Source organism: Myotis yumanensis, unplaced genomic scaffold, assembly GCF_028538775.1.
Source record: "Myotis yumanensis isolate MYYU_CA2020_CCGP unplaced genomic scaffold, mMyoYum1.0.hap1 SCAF_4, whole genome shotgun sequence".
NCBI lineage: Eukaryota > Metazoa > Chordata > Mammalia > Chiroptera > Vespertilionidae > Myotis > Myotis yumanensis.
In genome coordinates, this window is record NW_027223755.1 from 29,179,996 (window position 1) to 29,204,092 (window position 24,097).

General features: G+C 50.2%; 1 protein-coding gene across 1 annotated transcript in view; it reads right to left on the reverse strand.

Annotated features, from left to right (window-relative positions):
- Positions 1-2,440: 2,440 nt before the first annotated feature.
- The window catches only part of AHRR (aryl hydrocarbon receptor repressor), a 60,696-nt gene continuing 39,039 nt past the window's right edge, over positions 2,441-24,097 (reverse strand). The window contains exons 4-10 of the mRNA XM_070411446.1: positions 17,473-17,562; positions 12,571-12,700; positions 10,710-10,843; positions 8,599-8,798; positions 5,227-5,288; positions 4,556-4,697; positions 2,441-3,774 (exon numbers count right to left, since the gene is read on the reverse strand). Coding sequence (XP_070267547.1) covers positions 2,760-3,774; positions 4,556-4,697; positions 5,227-5,288; positions 8,599-8,798; positions 10,710-10,843; positions 12,571-12,700; positions 17,473-17,562 — 1,773 coding nt within the window. The 3' untranslated portion in view covers positions 2,441-2,759. The remainder of the gene's footprint in view (positions 3,775-4,555; positions 4,698-5,226; positions 5,289-8,598; positions 8,799-10,709; positions 10,844-12,570; positions 12,701-17,472; positions 17,563-24,097) is intronic.

A 24,097-nucleotide genomic window follows, 5' to 3' on the forward strand; every position in this document is an offset into this window, starting at 1 on the left:
TCAGGTCTCAACACAGGTGAGTGTGCAGAACATGAGCAAGACAGGGATGGGGTACGGGGGGCACAAGGGAGGACAGGCGGCCACTGCGGAGGTTTTGGCCCAGCAAATGGGGGCCGGCTGGCCTACTCTCCCCTGGGAAGGACTGTCTTAGAATGTACATTCGCCAACACACACTTTAAAGGAAATAAAATGACTTCATTTGAAAAATCAAGTAGATGTTTCCATTTATGCTAAACCCATATTACTGTGATTTATTGAACATCAATATTGCAAATGTAATGAAACCACAGTATCAGAAATACATTTGAAAGTTCTTTCTAAAGGCACCAAGAAAATACAAAAAGTTACATTATAGTCATCCATTTGTAAAATTCAACAAATCAGTCTAGATATTGAAAACTTTTTTCTTCCAGTAGAAACTGCAAAAATATAAAATATAATTTGTGTTTATCTCCCCTCCCTCCCCACTTCCATCCCATCTTTACCTTCTATTTGATTGTAACCTGTTTCAGTGACACAGTCAAAGCTTCGGACAACAGAAGATAGCATGTCTTTAGCACTGCTAGTGACATCGCAGAGCAGGAATGCCAAGCTGCACCTTCTGCCTCCCATCATCGTCTTCCCCACACAAATTTTCCCACATAAGCATGTAAAATAACAGAAGTGCTGACTCAGGGAAGTTTTGCTGCTGCTGACTCAGCAGAGGAAGGGCCCTGGGTCCAAGCACAATGGAGGTCTCGGACAGAAAACTTCAGAGTTGAGGTCCAGATGCTGAATTCTACATCAACAAGCATGACCTGTCCTCCCAGCGGCGGCCCATTAGCTGCAGGAGCTCCAAGAGAATGTGGACAGGCGGGTTCATCTGAACGTTAGGGAGAAAGGTGGGGCAGCGCGGGCCTGATGCTGGCAGGAGGGGGCAGCCCAGGCACCTCGAGGGCAAGGACCGCTGAGTGAGTTTGGAAAGGCTTCTCCTCAGGTGAGGTTCATGCCTACAGCTCTCCTTTGGTTTCGCTGGGATCTGGCTACAATGTGCAAAAAATGCAATGATGTCTGTGAATTCCATCTCTTCAGTCCCCTGTTCTCCCAGTTACACACTCACCTGTCTGCTGTAGTCTGGGATGGGGAAGGCAGTGGCCTGCTTCCCCTCCGTTGGTTGAATGAAGTGAGAGGAGCTGAGGGAGCACCCTCCCAGGAGGGAGCACAAAGAGTGGACGGCTACTTCTGAGAGACAGGGGTGGGGGTGGGGGTGGGGGTGGTGAGGGGGGTTGGGGGGGGGGCTTCCTGTGATGAGAAGTGGGCACTCAGCTTGAATAGAAAGAAGCAGGAAAATTCTGAAACTCCACTGCTTGTCTTTGGGATTAAATCCACAGCTACCCAGAGAGCAGAGTTGTGCTATGCTCGGTGTGAGAACTGGGTAGATGGGATACTGGGGCAACGTGGGGTGAGAAGGGGCAGTAGGTGGTCCTCAGAGTGGCCGGTCCCCAGGGTGGCATTTACCAAACAGTTTCAGCATTAACCCAGGAACTGAACACGGGCACCCCAAAGCCACCAACGACAGAAACCCCCGCACTGAGAGCAGAATTTCCAGATGGAACAGCAAGTCCTCATCGGGGTTTCCAGCCACCTCCTGAGACGCCCAGCGGCAGTGACTTTAAAGATAGGCGTCCTTGTCCTGTACAGGCAGGGCCACGGGCACACCCCAGATCCAGGGCCTCCCTGCTATGGCCTCCTCCTGCCTGCTGGCTTTCAGACCCCGATGGGATGCCCTAGGTTCCCCTGGAACTTTGCCATCGGCTACAAGCCATCTCTGGATGGGGATTGAGGGTCACCTTCACTTTTGGACTTATGCTTTGTATCCAAATTTCCTGCAATCAGAACGCATTACCCTTCCAATTAAAGAAGTTACCTGCCTGGCTTTTCTCTAACAACTCTTCCTGGGATGGTGATTGGAGTCCTCATTTGAAAAACTGTGGACAGTCAGCAAGACAGCGGGACAATGCACTCTCATGTTTCTTTCCTCCACGATTTCAACTTCTCTCTACCTCCAAACCCAGACTCTGGGAACTCTAGGTTACATGCTGCACCAAGAGACAGGTGAGCGTAAACCATCTTCAGAGGCCTATTCAAAGCCCCAGACAGACTTCTAGAAGGAACTGGACGTCACCCCGTGAATCTCCACTCCAGTTTGGCCTCCAACTCCATGCGGGTCGCAGAGCACATGCCATAGGACCTGATGCTTCCAGTGCCTTCTGCCTGGAACTCCCTAGATTCCTGCCGGGAATGGGGCATGGTCACCTGCTGCTGAGCGAGTTCCAGCCCCAAGGGCCTGCCTGGCCGCGGAATCCCCAGGGCGAGGCTGCACTCTGAACGGATGGGGAGCTGGAGGCAGGTGTGGGGCCGCAGGGAACGTCACAGCTTTCATGCCCCGGGGACTGCCAGTCAGCCCCGAGCCTGCTGCCACCTCCCGAGCCTGGAGTAAGCCCCACCTGGCCCACATGCCTCACTGTGGCCGCTTCCTGAAAAACTTAGCCCCTCGGAGAGAAATACTGTCATACTTGAACAGACTTAAGACCACTTTGCATTTAAGAACTTTGGTGATATTTTACAAAACACAGAACACACTCTTGCATCTGCCACCAGATAACAGAGGACTGAACCTGTGCCACTTGCAGAGCGCCCCTGAAGAGGGGCTCTGGCCTGCACCTGCCATCCCAGCTGACAATCGGAGGGGGGCAGATGCCACTGAACAAACGCCCGGCTTATGGCAGAAAAGAGCACTCGGAGGCTTTGGGCGGCACCAGTGTCGCCAAGGCACTTTTGGGGAGCACCCTGGGCGCCCCATCCTGGCTGTGAGCGGCCCAAGGGGGTGAGTCCAAGGGCTCAAGTTTGATCATGGGTGTGGTCCCTGGAGCTCTGCAGTCACAGCCCAGAGTGGGGGGCCGGTGGCCCCGCACACAGAGGCAGGGGGGAGGCTCTGGCTCAGGAGGGCCATGCCCACGCTCCAGGCAGACAAAGTGTGTGGGGTGGAAGGGGGCCAGCTCCCTGCCAGGCCTGGGGGGAGCCCCCAGCATGCCAGGCCCCAGGTGCGGGGTGTACAGGTGGTGCTTGGAGTCTGGCTCTGTTTTCAGGTGCATCCTGGTAGGGAAAGTGACCAGCTGTCTCTTAGCCACGTCGCTGGCTCCCAGCCACACCTGGCTGGGCGACACAGAGTAGCCATCTGCTGCATCCTCGGACCCAGAGTCACTTTCCATCTTGATGGGCACGTTAAGTGACAACATGGGGTTGCACGGGGCCTCCGGGGGCATGGGCACACCTGGCAACTTGATGTCCTGGGTGGCATAGCCCCCCACTGCGAGGCACTGCACTCCTGGCTGAGGGACCTGGTTCTCCAGGCTCCCCAGGGGGAAGGGGCCGCTGGCGGGAGAGTGGACCGGGCCCTGCTCGCCATCCTGCAAGGCTCTGCTCGGCCGGCTGGCATAGGCACTGGGGGCCTGGTGAGCGCCAGGGGCATTCCGGAAGGCAGGGACAGTGCCCGGGGCGCTGGGGTAGGGCACGCAGGAGCCCCGGGAGGTGGCATGCACAGGGAACGGGTCACTCCTGCCGGGCTCCAGCTTTGGCTTGGGGCCGTCCTGACCGTGTTGGCCTGCCGTCCAGCTCAGTTGCCTCGTGGGTCCTGGCGTCTCGAAGCAGCAGTCGTAAGCGTGTGCTTCCCTCCTCCTCCTGACCCCGGAGCCGCTGCTGGGCACCCTCCCATGCTCCTCACCTCCCCAGTCCCTGTGGAGAGACGGCCCATCAGACAGCAGAGCGGAGAGAGGGGAGGGCTCTAAATTAGGGTGGCACTGACTGACTGTGAGGCCACTCTACGCCCGCACTACCCTGCGGCTCTCAACCCTGCAGCCCATGAGCCAGTGTCAGCACCCGCCCCCCTTCCTGTGCAAGACCCTCCCACCGCCAGGGCGCCAGGGGGGACTCTGAGGCCGGGGTGGGATGGGGTAGGGTGGGGTAGGGGTGCAGGGAGCAGCATCTCCATGAGGCACAGGCCACGTGTGAAGTAGCTACTAACGCTGGGAGAGGGGGTTCTGGGTGGTTTCTGGGTGCCAGGTCCTGTCATGTACATTGCACGGTGTGGCATCACCTGTGGTGATGGGAGGTGGTGCTGGGAGGGCGAGGTGGTCCTGGGACCACACAGCAGTGCAGGCCTCCAAGAGGAGAGCCGTGTCAGGGAAGGGGTGGGGCCTGGGGAGGCTGCAGAGGGTTTCCACGCAAAGGGGAGGGCAGAGGACGAGGCAGCCACCCAGGGTCCAGCTCCAGGCGAGGGTGGTCCAAAGGTCCTACAGCCCCCGCGGAAGTCCTGTCCCCATCTCCAGCCAGGCCCCAGACGTGTAATGACGACTTACAGGGCGAGAAGCATGTCTGGGTGTGTTCCGTGTGTATCTGCATGTTCAACTAAGAGCAAGGTTTAGCCATCACGGTCAAGGCCACCAGTCGCTCTTTTCTTTCTTGACACCCGGCTGTGACTGCGGGAGGTGCTGGGCTGGGCAGAGGCACCACTTACCCGGCGGCCCCCTCGGGGTACAAGACGAGGTCGGGGCCACCCCGCAGGCACAGGCACGTGGCCCTGGCGGGAACCCGGGCCCAGCGGCAGGCGTCCATCTGTGCCCTGAACACAGAAATGCCGTTTTCTCCACTGTTTCTTCCTGTCGGGATGCAGAGGAGGGAACAGCGTCACGGGGGCCCTGAGCAGCACCTGGGCCTGGAGGGCGGCTCTGCTCTCTGTGGACACGGCTCCTGGAGCCCCTCAGAGCTGTGCAGACCCGCGTCCCCGGGAACTGGCCATCGCCCAGCCCCGTGAGTTGGGGGAGCCCTCCAAGGGACACTGACACCTTTTACCCATTTAAAAAAAGTGACGGTTTCCCAGCCAGCATGGCTCAGTGGTTGAGCATCAACCTATGAACCAGGAAGTCACGGTTCAATTCCCAGTCAGGGCACATGCCCAGGTTGTAGGCTTGATCCCCAGTGTGGGATGTGCAGGAGGCAGCAGATCAATGATTCTCTCTCATCATTGATGTTTCTCTCTCTCTCTCTCTCCCTCTCCCTCTCCCTCTCCCTCTCCCTCTCCCTCTCCCTCTCCCTCTCCCTCTCCCTCTCTCTTCCTCTCTGAAATCAATAAAAACATATTTTAAAAAAAATAATAAAAAAGGTAACATAGTGATCTTTTAAAAGTACCTGCTAAGTAATTGGGTTTCCCGTGCAATTCCGATACACACAGACTCCTGGTGGCTTTTGCTCTGCAGAGAACAGATAATAGCAAAATAATATGCAGATGACATGTGCTGACGGTGGAAGTTAACAACACAACAGGCATTACAGTTATGGCTAGGAGGGGGAGACACTTTTTAACTTGACTCATACTTTTTAACTTTGTATAGATCGTAAAGTCTTTTCTCAGCTAGAGATTTGCTAAAAATTCCAATTCATGTCACTTTTTAGGCCAATAAAGGCCTAATGGATTTGCTTCAGAAAGTAGACCTGCACACTGGATGATTTTTCAGTGCCTTTACTGTATTCTGGATGGCCAGAATGAAAATACAGTAAATTCTTGTCATTTACACTAGTTATGCTCTACACCAGAGATGGGGAACCTTTCTCTGCCAAGGGCCATTTGGATATTTATAACATCATTCTCGGGCCATACAAAATTATTAACTTAAACATTAGCCTGCTCTATTTGGTCAAACATTTAATTACCTCACCCCTAATGCCTTGGCTGGGCCTGACCAAATGATGTTTTGGGCCTCATACAGCCTGTGGGCCGGACGTTCCCTACCCCTGCTCTACACAGTCACCATGAACTACTAAATTAGTGAACACTGAGCCATCGTCCTGCATGCACACACACACGCACACACACACGTATACACACACCCATCACAGAGCTTAGGCAGAATCTTAAGCCTGAGGAAATGCATTCTGCTAGATTCTTTTTTAAAATTAATTTTCAAAAAAAAAAAATACAGGTCCCTGGTGGGTGTGGCTCGGTGGATGAGCATTGACCTATGAACCAGGAGGTCCCAGTTTGATTCCCGGTCCAGGCACATGCCTGGGTTTGGGGCTCGACCCCTAATGGGAGGTGTGCAGGAGGCAACCCATCAATGATTCTCTTTCATCATTGAGGTTGCTGTCTCTCTCTCCCTCTCCCTTCCTCCCTGAAATCAATAAAAATATATTTTTTTTAAATAAAGAAAAATATAGGCTCAGAAGTGTTAAGTGACTTGCCCAAGGCCATCCCTCTAGCAGGGGCAGGAGTGGGATTCAAATCCAGTCCACCTGGCTGGCCCCAGAGCCAAAGCCTCCTGCCCTGCTGTCCCCTGCCCCACCTCTCCATCCCCTGGTCATCTCTGTAGCAGAACAGAGACGGGAGAACAGGGGTGAGAGACAGAGGCTAAGAGCAGAGATAAGAGAACAGAGACAAGAGAAGGGAGAGGAGAGAGCAGAGGAAGAGGTGAAATGTCTCTCTCAGTGGGAACATGTTCATTGACAACTCAAATATCTGTCACTCTGTGCATGACTATGAATGACTGCAAAGGCCCCTGGGTATTGATTTTGGAGCACAAATAAGTGTTAGCAAGTAGATGGATTTACACATACAGAATCCATGTACAATCAGGCATGAAGGTGTGTCACAAACCTGTCAGGAAAGTTGTGAAGAACTTGAATAGCATCTGCAGGGACAACAAAACACATCCAGAGCAGCCCCCAGGGCCTCTGATTCTCTGAGTTTGCACCTTCCACCATCTCTGAGCTCAGAGGGAATCGAACATGACGCCTGAACTAAACCTTGGTTTAGGAATTCCATTCAGAGCAGCTGGAAATTCACAACCCAGGAAGCTCGAGGCAGTTGTTCTCTCCTTTCTTAGAATGTTGAACAGAACCAACGTTCTCTGAGGGCCTTTGTCTTTCCCTATTCTGAGTTTTCAGGAAATTCTATACAATATGATACCTAATAATGACTCAACTGGCATTATGTGTGCAACCCCATGCGTTCACAGCACCTGTGCAGCCAGCCTGCGCTTCCCCACATGGGCGCCAGGGGGCAGCAGAAGCCCAGCTTTCACACAGACCTCTAGGAGGGGATGGGAAGGGTAGAATTTTCCTCTCTTGTTTGTAGGGTTGGAAAAACATACGGAAAACAGAAAAGTCACTGTGTAGTTTCAATTATAATGATCAGGCCACAACAGCTTAAAAACACAGAAAACTCGAAGACAGTCAATGAAGATGGAAAATAATTCAGAGTATGAGTGTGTTAGTCCAGGTGGTAAGAAAGCAGGTGTGAGCCCTAACTGGTTTGGCTCAGTGGATACAGAGCCAGTCTGCGGACAGAAGGGTCCCAGGTTCAATTCCGGTCAAGGGCATGCACCTTGGTTGCTGGCACATCCCCAGTAGGGGGTATGCAGGAGGCAGCTGATCAATGTTTCTAACTCTCTACCCCTCTCCCTTCCTTTCTGTAAAATCAATAAAAAATATTTTTTAAAAAAGCAGGTGTGGACAGACTCATCCCCCACCAGGCACATTAAGTCCTTTGCAATAGGCTCTGCACAGTGGGTTGGTCTTTGGACAATAACCTTTGCCCTTCAGCACACCTTCCCGATTTAGCTTGCTTCATCACTTACACTTACAGTTGTTCTCATTGGCTATTCTGTTTTCTCTCTCTCGTGTGTCATGCATATTACACCTTTAAAAGTGAAAAGACATATGTATATTTCACTAAAAACCATTCCACAAAACTACTGTCTTAGCATACTGGCCCGTGTCAGGGGCCCGGAGGGCAGCCCCAGGGCCACGGCTGTGTTCTTGGAAGCCACCATCAGTGCAGACGTGTGAGGCCAGCAGCAGCAAGGTGGGGTCTCATGCCGTGAAGGCAGTGGCTCCAGCTGCAGCCCCGAGGCAGACCACACCACAGAGCGTGGACATGAGAATGAGCATCTCGAGAAAGCAGAGCACACAGTGGGAGCGCTCCAATCGCCGTGTCTGCTGTCAGATTTTCTAATCACCGTGCCGGTGGGGAGCGTCCGGCCCGCGGGCCATATAAGGCCAGCGAACTCATTCGGTCTGGCCCTGCCAAGGCATTAGGGGTGAGTTAATTAAATGTGTGACCAAATATAGCGGTTAACTTTTAAGTTGATAATTTTGTATGGCCTGTGAATGATGTTATAAATATTCAATGGCCTTTGGCAGAAAAAAGACTCCCCGCCCCTGATCTAAATGGTCATGGAAGACATCAGAGGTGAATCGTGGGTGCTGAGGAGCAGTGGACGCTCACACCCCACAAAGGGACAGCTGTGCAGGTGGCCATTGGGGCTTGGCGGGAACTGGAGGATTTTGGGACAAAGGGTGGAGGCAGTGTTTGCTGCCACAGTTCACAAAAGCATTTCTATTTTTCTAATGGTTGCTCCCATAATGTGCTAGCTTAAAAAAACACCACATTTCTCTCTCTTCCTCGCTTTCTGAAGATGGAGAAAACGTAGGAAGAGCTACGTGTCAGGCACTCCACTCTAAGCACCAGCGACGGTGAGCGTGGCTGCCGAGGGGCCTACTCACTTCGTGTCCATTGCAGTGGAGCCGTCTGCCCTGTGCTTCGCCCGCAGAAACGCACCCTTCATTTTCATCTCTGCCACAGAAGGTAGGAGAACAGGCACCACGACGCAGAACAGTGAGAGCCGAGGGGACTGGGCTGTTCCCGACGGCGCCTTCCTCTTCTGGCCAAACAGGAATTTCAGTTTTCCTTGAAACTGCATCGTCTGATGTTTTAAGGACAGAAACATGTTCACAGAGCGATTAGCAACATGGTCAAAGCAGGTGGAAATGACGTTCCCAGGGATCGAAACACGGACGAGAACCTTATCCCCAGTCACCGAGGAGGCATGCACCAGCGTTTTTCCATGCCTGGCCTCCGTGGGACAGGAACTACCCCCAGGCCTCCGAGTGGTTCCCAGCTGCTCTGGAGTCTCTGTAACATCCTTTAACTGACAAGCATGTTCTCATGTGCACACTTACGGGTGTGTGGGTGTGCGAGCCAACCCTCACACGTGAGCATAAAGGACACAGGGACCTGAGGGGAGGGTCTCCCAGACCCAGCAGCAGCTCTGCTTCCTCAGTGGTCAGGGTGGAGCAGAGAAGGAGGGGTATGGGGGGGAGGGGAGCAAGAAACTGGGGAAACACCCCAGGAGGGACATGTGTAGGGGCCGTGACATCCGGAGAAGCAGGTAAATGCAAAGGAGGAACATTTGTTTCATTCTCTACTGTTCTAAAGTGACTGAATTTGTATTGTGCACAAATAATGTTTTTATTAAGACAATTGTTAATGCAGAAACAAAACAACCAACCAACAGGAAAAGGTTAATGAAACTGCAGCCACTGGGCTGGTAGCAGCCTCTGCACTGAGCCCTGCCTGCAGAGGCCAACGCCCAAGTGAGTGATGCCGAGGGTCTCAAGTCCTGAGGGGGTCTGGCCCTCAGCCCAGGGCCGCTGGGCAGCTCTGATGTGGGAGGTTTTGGTGTGCATTTCCCGAAGGTCTGGGGCTGGGATGGGGGTGGGGATGTGCGGTGGCTCAAAGGGCTCTGAGCTGGAAAAACTGGCACAAAACAAGATCAGTGAGATGGGCACTGATGCGGCCAGCCGGTAGGTGGCGCCCGAGGGCTGGTCTGCAGGGATGGTTCCCTCTTCCAGAGCCACTTAGAGGATGATCCGCAGACACACCACCGTCCTGTCTGTCTTCCCTTCCTAAATGCACGCTGGGCACCAGCTAGAAATCTCCAGCCCAGCCCTGGACCAACACTCCAGGGGTTCGTGCCTCCCAGGGCCACAGCCCAGGTATGGAGATGGACCCTCGAGAGGCTCACAGTCCAGGTGGGGACACAGACTCCAGGTAGGGGCCCAAAGTCCAGGAGGGGGAGATGAACTCCTCTTGGGCACGGGGCCCGGTGGGGCTGGGAGGGTGAGCAGTGGCCGGGGACAGCAGTGCACATACCCAGGCAGGGCTGGAGACTGAGCCCCAGGGCCCTGCCCTGCAGCACTGATTGGGGTCAGAGGGTCTGGTGTTGAATTGCTGCCCAAGAATGGGGGTGCTGGACCTCTAGGGAGGCTGTGACCCCGAGGAGAGTGTGGGGACTGGGCTGGGGAGGAGAAGCGACAGAGGCTCTCGAATACAGTCTGGGAGGTGGACAGAGGTGTGGCACGGGCTAGGGGCCCTGCTCTGTTGTGCCCCCAGGAGGACGTCTCCTCCCTTCCCTTCATCCCTTCAGTGAGAAGCTGGGAGAGGAAATGGCCAAACATGAGAAGTGGGAGCACAGTATCCATTTGCAAGAGAAGAGGTTAAGCCAAAAGACCTGGCAGGAACGCGGTCTCGGTTGGGTGCTTGTTGGGTGTCCTGGGAAAATCTTCGCAAATGAATTTGAAATAAAGGTACAACTAAACGTAAATTAAAACCCAGTACAGTGTGAAACCTACTGCAGAGTTTTAACAGGTCACTGAGTCATCTCCTCTATGTGTAGGAGGTGTCTCAGGCTCACTCTCCTTCACCCACCTGGCATCCCTCAGTTCTGCTGAGAACCACACGCAGGTCGCCCCCAGCCGCTCACTTCCCCCTCCGTTCCTTCTGCCACAGGACACAGGGCACCCAAATGTCACCGGAGCCCCCACCACTCACTCACCAGGAAGCCCGAGGTGCTGTCCAGCAGGCAGCGCACGCGGCAGACGAAGCAGCGCGTCAGGAAGGCCGAGTACTCGGTGGGGCCGGCGCCCCCCTCCTGGGCCCGGAGCAGCCTCCCCAGCATGATATCCTCTCCTGCCCAGGTGGGCGCAGGTGGGGGCGAGAGCCCGAAGGCCGTGACAGGGAAACGGAAAAAGCACGCTGATCAACTGTGCGCTACCAGGCAGCTATCACCACGTAACACGCCCACCGACTAGGGCAGTGATGGCGAACCTTTTGAGCTCAGCGTGTCAGCATTTTGAAAACCCTAACTTAACTCTGGTGAAGTGTCACATTTAGAAATTTTTTGATATTTGCAACCATAGTAAAACAAAGACATATTTTTGATATTTATTTTATATATTTAAATGCCATTTAACAAAGAAAAATCAACCAAAAAAATGAGTTCTCGTGTCACCTCTGACACACGTGTCAAAGGTTTGCCATCACTGGTCTAGGGCGCAATTCACACGGCCCCTGACGTCCCGCCCATCCCCTGTCCCCAAGACCCCACAGTGACAGCTGCTCCCACAAATGTGCTCACAGTCCTTTGCCTTTAAAAACATCACTTCGGCCCTTGCTGGGTGGCTCAGTTAGTTGGAGCGTCATCCTATACACCAAAGGGTTTGCTTCCCAGTCAGGGCACATGCCTAGGCTGTGGCTCTGATCCCCAGTTGGGGCCAGGACAGGAGCAACCGATCCATGTTTCTCTCTCCCTACCCCATCCTCTCTCGCTGACAGGAGATTCGACTTTGGGTGGTGGGCATACGGTCCTACATACAGGTTTTGTAAATTAGTAATCCACACATGTAACCTATGTGTTCATGTAGACCAGGGGTCCTCAAACTACGGCCCGTGGGCCACATGCAAATACAAATATTGTATTTGTTCCCGTTTTGTTTTTTTACTTCAAAATAAGATATGTGCAGTGTCCATAGGAATTTGTTCAGTTTTTTAAAAAGTTTGAGGACCCCTGATGTAGACTAATGTCACCCCAATAAAATCCTATATAATAAAAGGCAAAAAAAAAAATCATCCACATTTAAAAAAATCAATAAAAACAAATGCTCTGGTGAGGATTGAGAAAACGAAACACGTCACTTCGGTAAGACTGCGCGTGTGACACCACCGGCTGCTCAGCCTGTCCCTTTGGAGCTGGATAAAATGGGCTTGCGTGTCAGCACCTGGGTTTGCTTCCTTCACTCAGCTTTATGAGGAAATTATGCTGTTGCGTGAGGCTGTGTTGGAAACTTTTCTTGAATCGTTTACAACTTCTGGGGAGACTGGGACTCACTCCCCCGTGCTGGGCCCCAGGGGGAGGCACCCTGTCTCCTCGTGCCCGGTGCGCTTCCCCTGCGCGCCAGTCTGCCCTGCCACCTCCGCAGGAGCTGGACGCCTGCCCAACGCGTCCTGAGTGGGCAGGGGCCTCGGTCTCGGTCGGGTGGGGCTTTGCAAGGAGGGGTCCAGCCCACAAGGGGCACATCTGTGAGCAGACAACAATCTCTGGGGGCTTTCTTTTTTAGGTAAATCAAATGGGGCCAAAGGAATTTCCTGGAAGACTGCACCCGTGGGGGAAGACAAGCACCGCAGCTTTTGGGGAGGGGTTCCCGGGCCCTGGCAGAGCCCAGAGAGGGGCAGAGACACCATCATGCTCAGGAGCCCCGGAGCCCTGTGGGCCGTCTGGAGGGGCAAGAGGAACTCGGGAGCGGTCTCTGGAAGAGGGGACGCTGCATCGATGTGAAGGGAAGGGGATGAGGTCGGGGGCAGTCTCCTGGGCAGTCCACGTGTTGACAGCCCGGGCTCCCAGGCTCGGTGAGACCCACCTGTCTCCGAGCGCAGGGGCTGCCCACACACCACCTGGGGAGGGTCCATGGCCCAGTGGAGCTGCCGGCAGAAGTCCTGGCGGTCGTCCACGTGGATGTAGTCATAAATGTTCTGGTGCATCACGTCCGTCTGAAACATCAGAACAGGTAGCCCAGCCTTACCCCAGGGGGTTTTCACACGGCCCCCAGTGAACAGGTACCCCAAGAGGCTTTCACATGGCCCCCAGTGAACAGGTACCCCAGGGGGTTTTCACCCGGCCCCCAGTGAACAGGTATCCCAAGAGGCTTTCACATGGCCCCCAGTGAACAGGTACCCCAGGGGGTTTTCACCCGGCCCCCAGTGAACAGGTACCCCAGGGGGTTTGCACACGGCCCCATGAACAGGTACCCCAGGGAGTTTTCACATGGCCCCCAGTGAACAGGTACCCCAGGGGGTTTGCACACGGCCCCCAGTGAACAGGTACCCCAGGGGGTTTTCACACGGCCCCCAGTGAACAGGTACCCCAGGGGGTTTGCACACGGCCCCCAGTGAACAGGTACCCCAGGGGGTTTGCACACGGCCCCCAGTGAACAGGTACCCCAGGGGGGTTTGCACACAGCCCCCAGTGCTGACTACCTCATAAACACCTCATCCAACTCTCTGGAGCAAGCCCTATCTGTGAAGAGAAAGTCCACAGGAAAGACTGGAGTGTGGCCTCGAGGCCATTCCCTCCCTGGGAGGACGGGCCATGCCACCTGGAACACGGAGCCCCCGATCTCCACCCACTTGCCAGGCGGTGACTTCAGGGGCAGAGCGGGAGGCTCAGACCAAATGTCTGGACATGAATGTGGGACCAACAGGCAGAGACCAGCTCCTGGTGGAAGGGGATGCACCTGCTGGCTCGCACCTCACCTGGCAGCTCCCACCTCACCCGAAGGTTCTTGTCTCACCTGGTGGCTTCCAGCTCACCTGATGGCTCTCACCTTACCTGGGGCTCTATGATGGCAAGTGCACTACCCACAGGGACGTTTCCCTAATGCACTTGTGCGATTCCAGTGTAACATCTAGGCTGGAAAGTACCCATATCATAAATATACAGCGCGCTGAGTTCCCGTGACACCAGCACCCAGTCAGCAAGCAGGACACCCACAGCACCTCGTGGGCCTCTCCCTCTCTCCCTCCCGGGGGCGGTCACGCTGGCCTGCACGTAAGTGGAGCGCTGTGTGCTGTGCTCCTTGGTGCCTGTCCATTCACCCACGTGTGTGCGTGTCGCAGTTTTCACCCCCATCGTTGTATGCGTTTTGCTGCATGGGTACCCACCTCTGGCTAATCCCCTCTCCTGCTGACGGACACTCGGGCTGTACCCTGTCTGGGCCCGTTGGCGTGACGCGGCTGCGTCTCTGAGAGCACACCCAGGAGTGGAATTACTTGGGCATGGTAGCCAAAGTTCAGCTTCAGGAGATGATGCCAAACAGCTTTTCAAAGTGAGTGCACAAGTCACGCCTTCGTTGTGGCGAGTGCAAAAGTCCAGTTGCTTTTCATTCTCGCCGACATTCGGCACTTCAGCCCTTCTCGTTTGAGCCTCTGTGGCAAATGTGTCATGGTTTCTTAGTGTGGTTTTAATTTGCACATCATGAAATCTAAGGAAATGGAGCATCTCACAGATTTATTGGTCTTTAGATGTGACTGTGTGTGTACACGTGTTATGTGTGTGCGTGCATGTTGCCCATTTGTGTCTTTTTCTCCATTTTCCATGGAGCCATCGTGCTGACTTGTCAGCGTTCTCTGTCTGTTCTGGTCACAAGGACTTTGTTGGGCGTGTTCCATTGCAAACATCTCCACTCCCTGGCCTGCCTTCCCACTCTCTTAATGGATCTAACACAGCTGAATTCATCAATCTTTCCTCAGGAATGGGGTTTTGTCCTAAGGAATCTTTCCTTATAGATCTCCTACTTCTGCTCTGTTATCTCCTAGAAACGTCTACCATCCACCTAATATGTATTGTGTATGGTGTGAGGCAAGAATCAAGATTTGTTTTCCTGCCAGTAGATCCAGTTTACCCAGCTCCATTTATTGACCATTTCCTCACCATCGGCAGGACCACCTTTATTTGTGCATACCCGTCTGCTCTGACTGCCAGTTCCCCTGTGGGTCCATTTGTCTGTCCCTGCACTGAGGCCATACTATCTTAACTGCTGAGTTTTGTAGGAAGTCTTGTGTCCAGAATCATAAGTCTTGTGTCCCCCTAAGTCCCTCCCACTCCCTTAACCTGCTCGGATCACCTTAGCTTTCTGCACCTCCAATTAGCTTGCCAGTTTCCAGAAGAGCTGCTCAGTTTTTGTGGCAATGTCATTAATTCTATAACTTGATCTGACATCTTTATGATAATACGAGTGGCCTGGTGCACAAATTCGTGCACATTGAAAGGAAATTAATTAGAAGAAATATTTTAATATTGCTATTCGCCCTTTCTCTATAATAGAAGTGTCAACCAAATTCACGATCTACAATGACAGACCGAAACACACGAGTGCGATTGGCACCAGTGAGAGCTTTATATGTATCGTGCATGCACAAGTCAACGTTTATTTTTAAATTGCCAGTGTGTGTCATATGTACTGGCCGGTCAATCAGTCAGACGGTCAGATAAACAGACAGTTGGTCACTTAGCCTTTTATATATATAGATTGGGTCCTCCAATTCATGAATATGGCCTATCCCTTAATTTATCTGGATCTTCTTTAATTTCTTTAAAGATTGTTTTATGTTCTCTGTGTGGTTGAGTCCTTACTGAGAATTGCGTGTTTTTCCATCCTGTTGCAGATAGATGGCATTTTCCCCTCTATGGCTTTGTTTAAGGAAAAGAGTATGCTGACCTCTGAGCACTGAGCAGTCATGGTTCTCCCTGTGGTGCACATTATTCCCTCATGAGTTTTAGTCGGTGACCCCAAGCTTTACAGAACCCAGAAGGCAGTGGGCTGCCCACAGTTCTCCCTGGGTGCCGTTCGTCATCGTCACACCGTAATTATTAACGAAAGGAATGTGTGGAATTAACATGCAAGGTATGAGTCTGCGGCTCAACCAAAACAAGGGACAGATGAACTTAGAGGAGGGCATAATAAAACCGGAAAAGGCATTCCTGACTAAGGCCAATTTGAAGACATTAAATGTGAATTTTTTCAGTTTGAGGAAACAAGGATCTGTATTGTAATAATTAGTGTGGCACGTCTGACCACCCTTCTTCTTTCTTAATCTCCTAGAGCTTGATTCCTAGGAAGTGAGGTCAAGAGGAGTAAATGGTGGGAAAAATGCGAGGAAGGCAGAGAATAATATAACAATTATTCAAATAGACAAAAACATGGCTTTGATCAAGTAAAAGCAGCCATTATTTTAGCTCTAAACCAGCATTATGGAGTTAAGAATAAAAGCATTACTTGAACAAAATCCTCATGCCAGCAGTTATCATCTTTACTTTTTCATGCAAAGTCAACACGCTCCACAGGCGCCGTGGCTCACACGGGGACAGCCTCCCCACTGCTGCCCTGCGCGAGGACAGACAACTTCTTCAATCAAAAAATGGTGACTGAAATATATGCCTAAACCTATGCAATCACCACAAACAGTGCTGGGCCTGAGAGAGACAATGGGCTCAGGCTGTGATAGGAAGAATCTGGCTCCTAACTTTGTAAATCATTTTGCACAAGGAGCTCACAATAGCACAAAGCTGTTCTCAGATTTTGATGAAATATTTTGCATAAATTAGAGTCGATGCCTGCTTTAATGGCATTTGGAAACAATTTCCTTATAATAAAAGGCAAAACTTTCTTTTTTCACTTCTAACTCTTGGAGGGAAATAGCCAAGCTCCAACAAAACAAAGGTCCAATGGCAAGTTCGGACCTGGAACCAAGGCTGCTCTACAGGACCCCTGCCTTGATCACCGAGCCAACGTCTGCGCCAAGACCTCCAAATAACAGCTAAAGAATTCACAGGACAACTCTTGGTGACAGCACGAAAAGGCAAACCAAACAGCGTCTCTCTAGACTCAGCCCTGCGCAGGCAATTGAGGGAAGTCCGCTAAAACTTCACCACCTGGGGGCTGGAATCAAGTCGTGTCCATATTCTTGCCCTGTCCACCAGCGAGGGAGCCATTAACCCCAGCCGTGCCCACTTAGGGGTGAACAGCACTGTGGAAATGAGGCACCCCAGAGCTTCTGTGATGTACAGGAGGGGACAGGGGACAGGGAGGGCACCAGGGCTAAGCTGGCCACGCCTGGTGCTTGTATTGTCCTAGGAGTGAGAGACTCATCTCAGGATCTGGGCATGGTGTATGTCACACACTGCTGAGTGCAGCCAAGGGGACAAACACCCCAGGCGGCCTCCCCTGTAGTGGGGCCGGTGTGGGGACACCTCTCAGGAGTGTCACAGAGAAGTGTCCTTTTCCTTTCCTGGGTTTTGGGTGGGACTTCTCATTGCACCTTTTCTTAGAGGAGCCGCCCTTCTGGTCCCAGCATTTGATGAACCTCAGCTGCAGCTCTTGGCCCCAGTGTCTGGAACCATCCCCCGGCTGGTCTGCGGCAACGTTCCAAGTGGATTATCTGCGCATCCAGGAGGGCGTTTCCAGAACACACTTTGTCCTGGTGTTTAAGGCATCGATGCTGCTGGCAAGGACTCGCCAGAGCATGACAAGTGTGGGGGCTGTGCCACAGTCAGTACCATTGCTGCTCTTTGGATTTGGGACATCCTGGACACGTCACACCTCTTGCCGTGACTGAGCCTCAGGCAAAGCTGAGGTGTGGAAATGCTTACCTGCTAAAACCTCTGTGATAAGAAAAGCAGACTTTGGAGATGTTTAAACCTTAAAGACAATGAGCATCCACAGGTTAACGGGACCTATCACACGGCAGAGGGAGGGTTTGCTCACCTGGTGGAAGCCCAGGTAGTCCGCGATCGTTGCTGATGCATAAAATATCACCCCTTCCGCACTCACCACCAGAGCAAAGCCGTCCAGGGACTGGAAGAAATAAAAATCGAGTTGGCCTCTAGATACACTCATCCAATCACTCGAAATGAAAAGGTACAAGCATCGTTTTGCTTGAGCTTTCAACCTTTTCTCCCCTGCTTTGTAGTCTGCATTCATAACCCCCAGAAATGCTTCCTTTCCATTTATTTATGATCATTTTGCAACAGGTCCCCAGTTAGCAGATGACATGGGCATTTGGTCATGGTTTATGAGGCTCAAGACTTGGGTTCCTGTTCTTGCGATGATTACAAATTTGCTTTATAAAAAGTAAACATCATCAGGACAAGATGACACCCCATCAGTACCTGAAACTAAACACAAGCCTTTCATTTCACCTGTGTGATTTCCTCACGCATTCACCTTCTTCTTTACTGTGTTCTGGTTTTCCTAAAGGGTTTTATCATGAAAAAGCGTTGAACTCCATCAAGTGCTATTTCTATATCTACTGAAATAACTGCATACATTTTTGTTAGTCTATTAAGTGGTGACTTACAGGAACAGATTTCCCGATAAAGAATCACTGGCACACATGAGGTAAACATATCTGATCGTAACTTTATATGCTATGAATTGATTCATTTCACTGGGGAGTTTTTCATAAATGTATTCCATATTTAAGGAAAAGCCAGACTGTACGCTTCTCTAATTTGGGGGTCAAGTACACATAATCATCAGGCATGAGTCGGTCCCCTCCCCCAGCTTTCATTTTTCTGGACCCACTTATGTAAGACGGGGTTCGTGTGTTCCGTGAGAGTTTGGTTCACCTCACCTCTTAGATCCTCCAGTTTGGGTGTATTCTGGGGAGATGGTAAGTGAAAATGGGTAGATCTTAGTATTATCTCACTTATTTAATGGCTGTTAGCATATTCAGGCTTAAATTATTTCAATATAAGTTTCAGCATCTTAAAATATTTTGTAACAATGCATACACTTCATCTTGATTTTAAATTAGCTTGTGTTTGTTATTCACAGTGCTTTTATGATGATTAAATCTGTTATATCTATAATTATTGTGGACTTTGTGTGTGTGTAGAAAAGTGGGGATGTGGCTGTTGTACTTGACTTAAAGTCTCCATTTGCAAAGCAAGCCCTCTCGACCATCCTGCAGTGGCTTCCAGAGCCGTCACTAGTGAAGATGCACATAGGACCTAACTGCATGACCAGTGAGCATTCTATCTATCATCTATCTACCATCTATTATCTATTATTTATCTATTATCTACATACCATCTATCTATCTATCTATCTATCTATCTATCTATCTATCATCTAGTTATTTATCAATCATCTACCTACCATCTATCTATCATCTTCTCCTTCATCATCGCCATCACCATGATAAAGTAAGAACAGCACACACTGTGTGGGTACCCATGGGTGTCAGGCATCCTATGTGGAATGTCTCATTTAATTTCATGTTGCCTCCATGAGGCAGGAACAGTTGTGACTCCATTCTGCCAGCACAGAAGCTGGAGGTGAGGGAGGTTGAGACACCCAGTCAGTGGAGTTCATAAATATTTCAACTTGTATCTTTAAAACACAGACATTTAGAGACTTAAATTAACACTCATTAAGTGTGTGGCCATCCACAGTATGTCATAATACTTCTCTTAATTCTTGACAATCTGGGTATTTTCTCTTTTTTAATTTTCTTTTTTAAACCTTTGCCAATTTGCTGAGTGATAAATTATTTTACCATTACTAGGATTTTCATTTCTTTCATTATCAATGAGATTGAAAATATTTCATACAGTTATCGGTAACTTGTATTTCTTCTTCGGTAAACTGTCCATGTAGGTCATGTGCTAATTTTCCCATTGGGGTTTATAAACTTCTAAGAGCATTTAAATTACTGATACTGGATATTTCTAGGCAGCCTAGGATAATGGCAGACACAGAGATCCAATCCCCACACATCTAAAACATGATGGAGAGCAACAGGAACAAGCAAAGCTGAACAACCCATGCTCTCAACTTGATGAGGACACAGGAGACTGGTAAACTTCAAGTTATTTATAAGCAGAAAGGCAACATGAAGTCCCAGCGAGCCTAAAATGACTGTTTCAAAAGGAAAAGTATAGAACTTTCCCTCAAGAAACTAGGGAACAAAGCCAATGAAATCCATGGTAAGTAGAAGGAAAGAAAAGTAAGAATAAGAGTAAAAATCAAGGAAATTTTTCTAAAGCAGTCAAATAGTAAAGGTCATCAATAAAATAAAACTTTGGTCCTTCGAAAGATTAATAAAATTGTAAACCCCTAGCAAGCTTGATCAAGGAAAACACAAATTACTGACACCAGAAATTTTAAAAACTACATTATTACAGATCCTACAAATATTAAAAGAATAGTAAGACTGATATTCAATGAAGTAAGCAATTTAAATGAAATGAACACATTTCTTGAAAAACACTAAGAAAAGTCATATAAAAAGAACTAGAAAATCTAAATAGCCCAATATCTATTAAACAAATTGAAGTTGTAATCAAAACTATCCCACAAAGACGACTTCAGGCCCAGATGAAATAAAGATTTTAAAAAAATAACCTAGGAAAAAATCTAATAAGACATGTGCAAGACCTACGTGCTGAAAGCAATGACAGTGCAGAGAGGAGATGTAAGCACACTGAGATATGCAAGTTCCTGATGGAAAGTCCCTCTAAATTAATCTATAGATATAAAGCAATCCCAATCCTATCACAGTAGAGTTTTTCTTTTTTGTAGAAATTGACAGTCTAATTCTAAAATTTATATGGAAATACAAAGGGCCCAGACTCGCCAAAGCAATCTTGGTAAAGAACCAAACTGTAGGACTTATGCTGACTGCCTTCCCGACTGACTCGAAGGCCATGGTAACTAAGGCTGCATGGTGTATGGACAGACAGGCAGTCTTCAGTGGAGGCGCTGGCTCAGGCCAGTGGGGGAAGGAAGTCCTTTACACAGATGTATCTGGGACAACTGGTTACGTGGACGGAGAGAGTGAAGCCTGACTGCTCTCTCGTTCCAACACTTCAACCATGAAGGCATCATTCAGAAAGGAAAGGCCACGGTGCTCATGAAAATACAGTTCTACTTGAGAGGGAAGCAGTGAGATGTTAAAACCAGCCTAAAAACTATTGGGAAGCAAGATGACCCCAGGCAGTCAGGACCTGGTGGCTGTTAGATGCAAAATTAAGTTCCTGGATGATCCTTGAATGGAAAGGTGCCATCCAAGTTGTTACCTTCTTCCCTTCCCTTCCCTTCCCTTCCCTTCCCTTCCCTTCCCTTCCCTTCCCTTCCCTTCCCTTCCCTTCCCTTTTATCTTCTTTTCTAATCCTCACCCAAGGACATTCTTAGAGAGAGGAAAGGAGAACAAGAGACAGAGGGAAAGAGAGACACACACAGAGAGAGAGGTGAAACCTGCAACCCAGGTATGTGCTATGACCGGGAATGAACTGGCAACCTTTTGGTGAATGGGACGATGCTCAACCAACTGAGCCCCACTCTGGCTGGGCTTGTTGCCTTATTTCAATGGTTCAGATCACTTTCCTGACACAGAGATGCAAACACCAGGGCAGTGACTTCACAGCGTGATCTAGACCCTTGTGCTGAGTTTTCTGAACAAGAAATCCCAGCTCATGCGACACTGCAGCTGCGGTGGCCGCTTTAAATGGTCCAGCCAGAGACGATGACCACAAATCATCCCGAAGCCCATTATCAGCAACCCATCCCTGGACCCCAATGTACTTCTAAAGAGTGGGAAGCTGACCCGGCAACATAGGCGTCCGGCACAGTGTCTCCGGGAACTAAACAGACTGTGCTATTTGTCGTTTCAATTTCTGTGCGGCTCCACAGAGAAGTGGCTGGTCCCACTGTCCTAACATCTGAGTAGAGTGGGACGTGCAGTGTCTGCCGGGGCCTCGTCCTACAGGATTATTCCGGAGTTTGTGAATGTGCCACAGTCTCCCCAGGGCCTCTGCTCTCAGACACCCAGTATTTCTTAGCGAAAAACCTGCGAAACATTTGAGATTTTCTTGTTCATATCATTTAACAAAAAGACCCGATTTGCTTGGTCTGATGAGTGCAGACAGGACACAGCTCTTACCGTGGCATTTGGGTCAGACTCTGGGACATGAAGCGGGCCGAGTGGAGGGTGCGAAAGCTGCACTATGTGGGTTGTTCTCCTAAACAGATCAGTCCTGGGCTCCAAGGCTCAGCTCTCTGCCTGGCAGTCATTGAGTGTGGACGCTCCCACAACTGTGTCCTGGGCCGCTTCAGAGACATTTTACCTAAAAATCTAAGACCGGCTCATCCACTTGCCCCAGCCCGGAGGTTGTCCCTAAGCGCCTTTACCGTTAGCACCTGTGACCACGCTGGGACCCACTACGGCCAGATTTCTGTGTCCCTCAGACCACCAACCCAGCCAAGGCTGTGCATTTTTTATGACAGTTTTTTTTTTTTAATTTTTTCTTTTTTTTTTTTTCATTATCTTAAATCTCTTTTTTTTTTAAATTTTTCGCTAAAAGTATTACAAAGGGTATTACATAAGTGTCCTTTTTTCCCCCCCACCCTTGACAAGCCCCTGCCCTCCCTTACTCCCCAGTGTCTTATGTCCATTAGTTATGGTTATATGGATGCATACAAGTCCTTCAGTTGATCTCTTACTCCCCTCCCTCCTGTTTTATGACAGTTTTTTAAACTAAATTTCTTAAATTGTGGTACGATATACATACCATAAAACTCACCACTTTAACCATTTTTAAGTGTACAGTTTGTTGGCATCAAGCATATTCACATTGTTGTGCAGCCATACCCACCATGATCTCCAGAACTTTTTCATCTTCTCAAACTGAGACTCTGTGCCCATTAAACACTAACTCCCCATTCCCTTTTCCCAACCCTGGCACCTGGCCTCCTAACTTCCGTCTCTATGAATTAGACAACTCTAAAGGTCTCACATTCACACAGGATGTGTCCTTTTTGGACCAGCTTATCTCACTCAGCATAATGTCCTCAAGGTTCATGTAGCGTATATAAGAATTTCCTTCCTTTTTTAGAGCTGAGTAATATTCCTGTGTGTGGATGGACCACATTGTGCTTCTCCATTCACCCATCAATGGACACTTGGGTTGCTTCCACTTCTGGCTACTGTGAGTGATGCTGCTGTGACGATGGAGGTATCAGTAAGACAGTGAGTGCATTTTCAAGAAGCAAGGTATCTGAGGTAAGCATGACATTCATTCCAACAACACTTTGCTCTTCCCTGCCACTCTGCCTGGGATATAAGAGGTTCATCCGGAGGTTTAAACGCACTGCCACCCTGCAGAGCTGGAAATCTTTGTAAAAGAACAGATGGTGCCCTGGCACGCAGCCTGCATCTCATGGCCGTCCTGTGATGGCTTCAACATGCTTCATCTCAGAAACCCTGGCGTTCCCGCTCACCTGGACTTGATGGGAACTCATGCACACATCGTTCCCACCCCGTGCTCGGCAGGACCCGGGCACAGCTGAGGCTCTGGGGCTGGCAGTGATGGAGGATGTAGGTTCAAGGCCTGGGCAGGGAGAACAGGGCTGGCACCATCCACTTCCCAGGTGGTGACAGGAAAGCTCAATGCCTGGCTCTCACAGGTGCTCAGTGGATGGAGTGCTGTCACCACAGCAGCTCATGCCTGATCAGGAGCCAGCAACAACATCCCAGGATGGGGGACCCTGCAGGCTGCCCATCTAACATCGACTCCATCAGTCCCCTGCAGCCCCATCCCCAGGATCTGGGCAGAGGTAGGGTGGGGCAATGCTGGGCTCCACCGAAAAGGTGTTGGAAGATAAGGTGTCAACTCTAATAGACTCTCAGAGCAACTATTGGCTACCACAGCAAATCGCTAAAAAGTGAAAACCTGATGTAATCAGCAGGCCGTGTGGTCCAGGGAACATATGCTAAAAGGGCAGTGGTCAGAGTCCAATCACACACGAGTGCTGGACAACAGTGACCTTGAGGGACCTCAAGTCCATCTCCTGGGCAAGCTGAAGGGGTGCAGCCACCTGCAGGTTCTGGGCAGCCCCATCCTCCATGCCCATCAACTTGGGGAGCAGCCCGGGTAGAGGAAGTGGGCACCCGTGCTTGGCACCATTTCCCCCACAGCTTCTCCCAATGCTGAGGTTGCAGCGTACTGATGTCCTACTAATAATAGTTCAAAGAGCAAAGAAATGCTCAAGGCTTGAGCATATAAAATGCCTTCTTAAAAAAGATTTTATGAGATTAGTCACAACCAAAACAACCTTAATTTTAACTCACAAAGCAGAAATTTAAAAAAAAGATGAAAGACCATAAAATGCTGTTTGCCGAGTCATATGGATTCAATATCAGACTGACTTTCTGGTCCAGAGTCCTCGCGCCAAATACTTTTACACATGTGGGACCATCCTTCAAATATGCATCGCGAGCATTTGTTTGTTTTCTCTCTCTCTCTTTTTAATCCTACAATAGTTTTGTGTGTGTTTTTTTTTAAACATGGTACATGGAAAATGAGATCACTTTTCCAAGTGGAAAAAG